We start from the raw sequence: 5,905 nt of genomic DNA on the forward strand, positions 1-5,905 counted from the left end.
ATATATATATATATATATATATATATATATATATATATATATATATATATATATATACATAGAGGGAAAGGGGGGAAATGTACATATATATTTGTGCGTGTGTACATGTATTTATGTAATTTTAAAATACTTTATCAATTAATTAAATTTAAGATATTTTTATAATTCTTAAAATATTAGTTTCTGAAAGTAATTTTAAGCATTTGTAATTTTATGCATATGCCATGTTTAAAATATTTCCATCCAGAATAGAATGCATTCAACACAGTAATTATATTAATAACTCTATACAAATCTAACCTCCGGAACCAAACTCAAGAACATCCAAAATATTTCTGGCTTGTTGTATATCTGCATCCAGTTGAGGAAATCCTGAGGCAACACATTCGTTTATAATTTTTTCCAAAGCATCTTTATCTCTCATTTCCATGGCTTTTATGAGTCTGTTAAGTAGGGTTCTCGGTGTCTTTGTTCCTAATAACCACAGAATTAAAGCAAAAAAATCATATGTGCGTGTTTGTGAGTATGTGTGTGTGTGTGTGTGTGTGTGTGTGTGTGTGTGTGTGTGTGTGTGTGTGTGTGTGTGTGTGTGTGTGTGTGTGTGTGTGTGTGTGTGTGCAATTATTTATAGAATTTCCCATAAAATTGTTTAGTTTATTGGATATCTTCCATTTTCTTCTTCAAAATAGGTAAACTAGCTAAACTGTATCAAATATTTCCCTCTGTATAATGAAATTTATGGTGAATTACTTTTAGTTATAAATTAGGTACGTATATAGAAATTCTTCTTTACATTTAAATTTTCACGGATGTTCATTTTAAAAAATGTGTATATTATACGACAGTTTTAAAAGCAATCACTACTAAACAATTTAATTCTTAGTAAGACTTAATCAGAAATAAACTGTAATATCTTAATTTTCTAAATAGCATGAACTCATGCTGACCTCCACTACTACCACTCAAGTTCTCCAGAAGATCTCGAGCTTTTCGTAGCTCTTCATTGAGCTCTGGATATTCTGCTTCTTCACATTCTTCAATTGCTTTCTTTAATTCTGGTGGACTCTTTCTTTTCATAGACATCAATAACATGTCCCGCAAAATATCCCGGTGATTTCTTCCTACCAATCAAATATGGATAATTTTAAGGTAACATAATTCATGCACTAAAAGCTGGCATTAGCTTGATGCATGCTATCCGATTATTGCATACAACGTTATTGACTACGTATATACATGTCGTTTAGGTACATAATAAGAATAAAAGTATTTTTTGCAATATTTGTTTGTTAATATTTCTTTGATTCGTATTTATTTACTTGTTAAATATAGAAAAGTGTCATTTTTGCCACACATTTTGATTTTATTTTATGTTCTTATATGCTTTATTGTTAAATTTAATTGCGGATTACATGCAGTCAATTGTGATTTAAGTTTATGTACCTCCTTAAGAGAATAAAACAAAATGAAAATATAAAATATAATAAAAGCTTGTTATTATTTAATTTTAATACTTATAAATATTTTTTCAAATGTCTATTTTTACAAACTTTTAAAAACGACTTTCAGATTTAGCTGATAATTAATTTTAAAATGTATATCTAACCTCTACCATCATCTTCAAGATTGAAAAGGAAATTTCTTGCTTTTGCTATTTCAAGTTTCAGTTCAGGAAATCCGGAAGCCACACACTCATTGATAGCTTTCTCTAAAGCATATTTGTCTTTAGTTCGAGTAGCTCTCTTCAATTTAGCAGCAAGCAGTTGAGGAGTTTGACTCCCTGGTAATATTATATATACAAGTCAGTAACATATATCACATTATCGTCGTTATATAAAGCAGCACTGTTTATGTTCGTTGTTTTTCTCAGATACTGTATCAGAGAATAGATCATAGAAATTTCTTCTATTTTTATATGTAATCTGTTATAGTTGCTCTTTTATTAGAGTGATATAATCTCTTTTGCAATACTTCTGTTTTCAGAAACATTTAGAAAAATGTTTTCAGAAACATTTAGGCGGCGAACAAGCAGAAACGTTAGCACACCGGGCGAAATGCTTAGCGGTATTTCGTCTGCCGTTATGTTCTGAGTTCAAATTCCGCCGAGGTCGACTTTGCTTTTTATCCTTTCGAAGTCAATAAATTAAGTACCAGTTACGCACTGGGGTCGATGTAATCGACTTAATCCGTTTGTCTGTCGTTGTTTGTCCCCACTATATTTAGCCCTTTGTGGGCAATGAAGAAATAAGAAACATTTAGAAAAATAAATATTCTATAAGATAGTTAATTTACAAATAACTAGAACGAACATAATTTTATGCAAGAAAGGTATTAAGAATGTTATTTACACACAATGCACTGAAGTATGCTAAGGAGCTAGTGCTCAAAAGAGAATCTAGAAAATAATTTATATATATCGTCTTTCCGTTTTAAAATTGTATGACTATATTTCCAAAAGAAAACAAAATAAAAGTTAATTCAACTTCCTAGTTAACCATATATAATATAAAATGAAATATGTTTTCCTAAAATAAAATATGCTCTAACCTCCATATTCTCCACAAATACTATGGAGAGTTTCTCTAGCTTTCCAAAGATCATTGGCAATCTCTGGATAACCTGCTTCTTCGCATTCAATGATAATTTTTGCTAGAGCTGTCTTATCTTTTTGTCTTGTAGCACTTTTCAGTTGACTGACCAATACATCAGGAGCTTTTGTAGCTGATGATTAAAAATAAGAGTGTATATAAAGAAAAACATTTTAGTATGTTAACCCCTATCTAAGCGTAATGTAGTTAAACACAAATAAATTATAATCGATTTGTCCGTTTGTTTTTGTTTTATTTCCTGTTTCAATGTAATAAAATCGCGATATCTGCATTTTAGCAACAGCAAGAGAGACAGATGGGGTGGAATAGTGAGAGATAAAGAGGAAGAATGATATGTATGTATGTTTCAGTTGAGGGCACAGTTGAATTCCAGTGAGCAGTCGATTCCATAATTCCCTGTTCTGTATCATCTCTGCAACACAGTTTTTCCAATGTTACTGCCATCCAGCAACTGCTCCACATATATTCAACAAGGTTTGCCTCTTTTATCATGTACTGTTCCTCATATTAATAGTTATGTACAACTACGTCTTTTCTTTGCCAAATATGTCCCATAAAATTAAGTCTAACAATATTAGCTAATTTCCATATAGTATGCTTTTCAATGAATGATATTTCTTAACATCTTGGTATATGTTCCATTTAACCTGCTTTTTATTGCTTTCAGATACAAATACCAATATGTTTTCCACAGTTTCTCTTATAAAACTGTATTTTGAGCCTACTAAATAGAATTCTTTGCAATCTTACAGATATCTTGTTCATTGCTGATTATGCCAATTTAGTTCTTACTCTCTTGTTTCTCTTTGAATTTTCTGTCCATGATCCCAGGCAATAGAAGTTTGTACCCTTTGATGATTTAATGTCTTCTTCCGCATGGTTGAAAACAATAAACTCAGTCTTATCGTCATTGACGTCTCGTTCGATTTATTTCCTAGCTTTCTCAATTTGCATTGTCTGTATGAATTATTACAGTTGAAGCATTACGTCTGTTTCTTTTGCATTAGATGCTGCAATTCATAAGTAGTCCGAGGCTACAATGAACAACTAAGAGGTATTACTCCTGCCAAGATTTCAAATAACTTGCATTACCAGCAATTTATAAAACCTGAGTGATGGTGTTTTTATAGAGAATTTTGATTGCATCTACGATGGTGCCTGGAATATTATATAGCGACATTTAGGCTCTGATTTAGATACCGTCAGTAAGGAGGAAAACCAGTTTGGTTGATTCTTAGTTGTAGTAAAACATGAGTGGATTCTTAAAATCAATATTTTGTTGTAGGTTATAGCTACAATAAGTGATAAACATAGTTTTTCAATGTTTAGTGTTTACATTTCCTTTCTTTGAGATTGGTACTAGACCATTTTGCATCCAATGTAAATGATAATATGGACACATAAAGATTGTTGTATTTAGATTTTACAACTTGACAAATAATCAATATTTTTGAAAAATTATTATAAGTATGGTGCTGGAGTTAAGCGATCGGAATAGAACTTTGATTTCGAACATATTCAGTGATGCAAATTATCAGTGAAAAATAAAAATATAATGACTATTAATAATTTGTTAAAATAAATATTAAAAACAAATTATAACACTCTAACAAATAAGCATTCTTAAACTGTAAATATACAAAAATGATAAAAGAACAAAATAGTGAGATTGTTAAAAGAAAATAATAAAAATGCTAATCTATGATAATCGTCATTTTTACGATATTTCATATTAGAAAATACTATTTTAAACATAGTTTTAAAATTCAATTACGTTTTCAATTATTATTCTTATCCTAGAACGAAATAAATATAATCCTAACCTCCTGTGCCACCTTCCATAATATCGAGAGTTTCACGACTAAGTTGTATTTCATTGTCCAGTTCCGACATTCCAGCCGATACACATTCATTTATCGTCTTTTTAATTAAATCTCTATCCTTCTTTGCTCGAGCTGATTTCAGTTTTTCTATTAAACAATCAGGTGTCTTTGTTCCTATTAATAATTAGATACCGATTTTTAAGCAGAGCATAAAGATATAACATATAGAATGTAATGCGCACGTAGGTTATCAACTTTTACCGAATGCATCCAAAATAATTACATTCCTTGCTATCTTGGTTTTTTTTTTTGGTTTCAGTTAAAAGATTTATGTTTATTACTTTTTTTAAGCGTCAGCAATCTCAGTGATGAAATACATGCTATAAAAGTATTGTCTCATGCGTTCACTTTAATTATTAAGCCATGCTAATATTATTACATAATTAATTCCAATTCACAAATAAAGCATATTCTTAATATAAAAGACTGTTGAACGCTAACCTCCGAGACCGCCACCAAGGGATTTAAGTAAGTCTCTAGCTTTTCGAAGATCTCTGTTTAGTTCAGGATACTCGGCTTTCTCACATTCCCTAATAGCTTTAGCTAGTTCTCCATGTTCTTTTTGTTTCATTGCTGTAACTAGTTTGGTCCGTAGAGTTTCTAACGATTGGAATAAATATGTAACAATTTATCACAACCATAGGACTGACTAAGAAGATTGATGACACTTACAGAAGTTATATCTCTAAGTTAAATTTGAGATTGAAAATCGATGCCAACTTCATAAAAGAGAAAGGAAGGAGTCAAAGGTGATAAGTGAAAATCTGTATGAAATATTATCTGTTTAACATTTGTGTTAATTTCTTTGAGAGTACATAATGATTTCAATAAGACCTGAATCGGACAGACATATAACCGAAAGTATTCTTCTGGTAAGCACCATATCTTATTTCCTACACATATCTTGTACAATATTATCCAACGATCTCTTTTTAAGGTATTCTGTTGATCTGTTATTACAAAATGAAAGTCGAAATATCATCCGACAATGTCCAGTCGGACGTCTTAATTAAGCACCCCAACTTTTTTAACAAAATATCTTTGGATTCTGGGTTTTCAATAAAGGAATTTAAAGGAATTTACATTTTTTCATTACAAAAATCACATTTTGAATTTTAAAACAAAAATAATAATATATATTTCAAAAATTTGGAGCGATTACCCGTTTAAAATTATCATTGTGCTATAAAAATGTTAGTATAGTGGCATATCTCTAACTCTCAGGTGGAAGACCAGAGATTTTCCACAGAGAGTCATATCATTTTAGATGCAAGCATATCTGCATGATAACGAAGTTCGCTTCATAACCACATGGTTTTACGTTCAATCCTACTGTACGGCACCTAGGGCAAGTAACTTCTATTATTACCCTATGTTTGTGAGTACATTTGGTATGTATGCATGTATATATAT

The 5,905-nt window shown here is 30.5% G+C and overlaps 1 protein-coding gene across 1 annotated transcript in view; it reads right to left on the reverse strand.

The window, feature by feature from the left end:
* LOC106876157 (uncharacterized) overlaps positions 1–5,905 on the reverse strand; it is a 183,111-nt gene that overhangs the window by 127,143 nt on the left and 50,063 nt on the right. The window contains exons 32-37 of the mRNA XM_052969507.1: positions 4,934–5,092; positions 4,433–4,606; positions 2,548–2,721; positions 1,607–1,780; positions 948–1,121; positions 301–474 (exon numbers count right to left, since the gene is read on the reverse strand). Of these exons, the coding sequence (XP_052825467.1) occupies positions 301–474; positions 948–1,121; positions 1,607–1,780; positions 2,548–2,721; positions 4,433–4,606; positions 4,934–5,092 (1,029 nt within the window). The remainder of the gene's footprint in view (positions 1–300; positions 475–947; positions 1,122–1,606; positions 1,781–2,547; positions 2,722–4,432; positions 4,607–4,933; positions 5,093–5,905) is intronic.

The sequence above is a fragment of the Octopus bimaculoides genome, chromosome 7 (assembly GCF_001194135.2).
Source record: "Octopus bimaculoides isolate UCB-OBI-ISO-001 chromosome 7, ASM119413v2, whole genome shotgun sequence".
Taxonomy (NCBI): domain Eukaryota; kingdom Metazoa; phylum Mollusca; class Cephalopoda; order Octopoda; family Octopodidae; genus Octopus; species Octopus bimaculoides.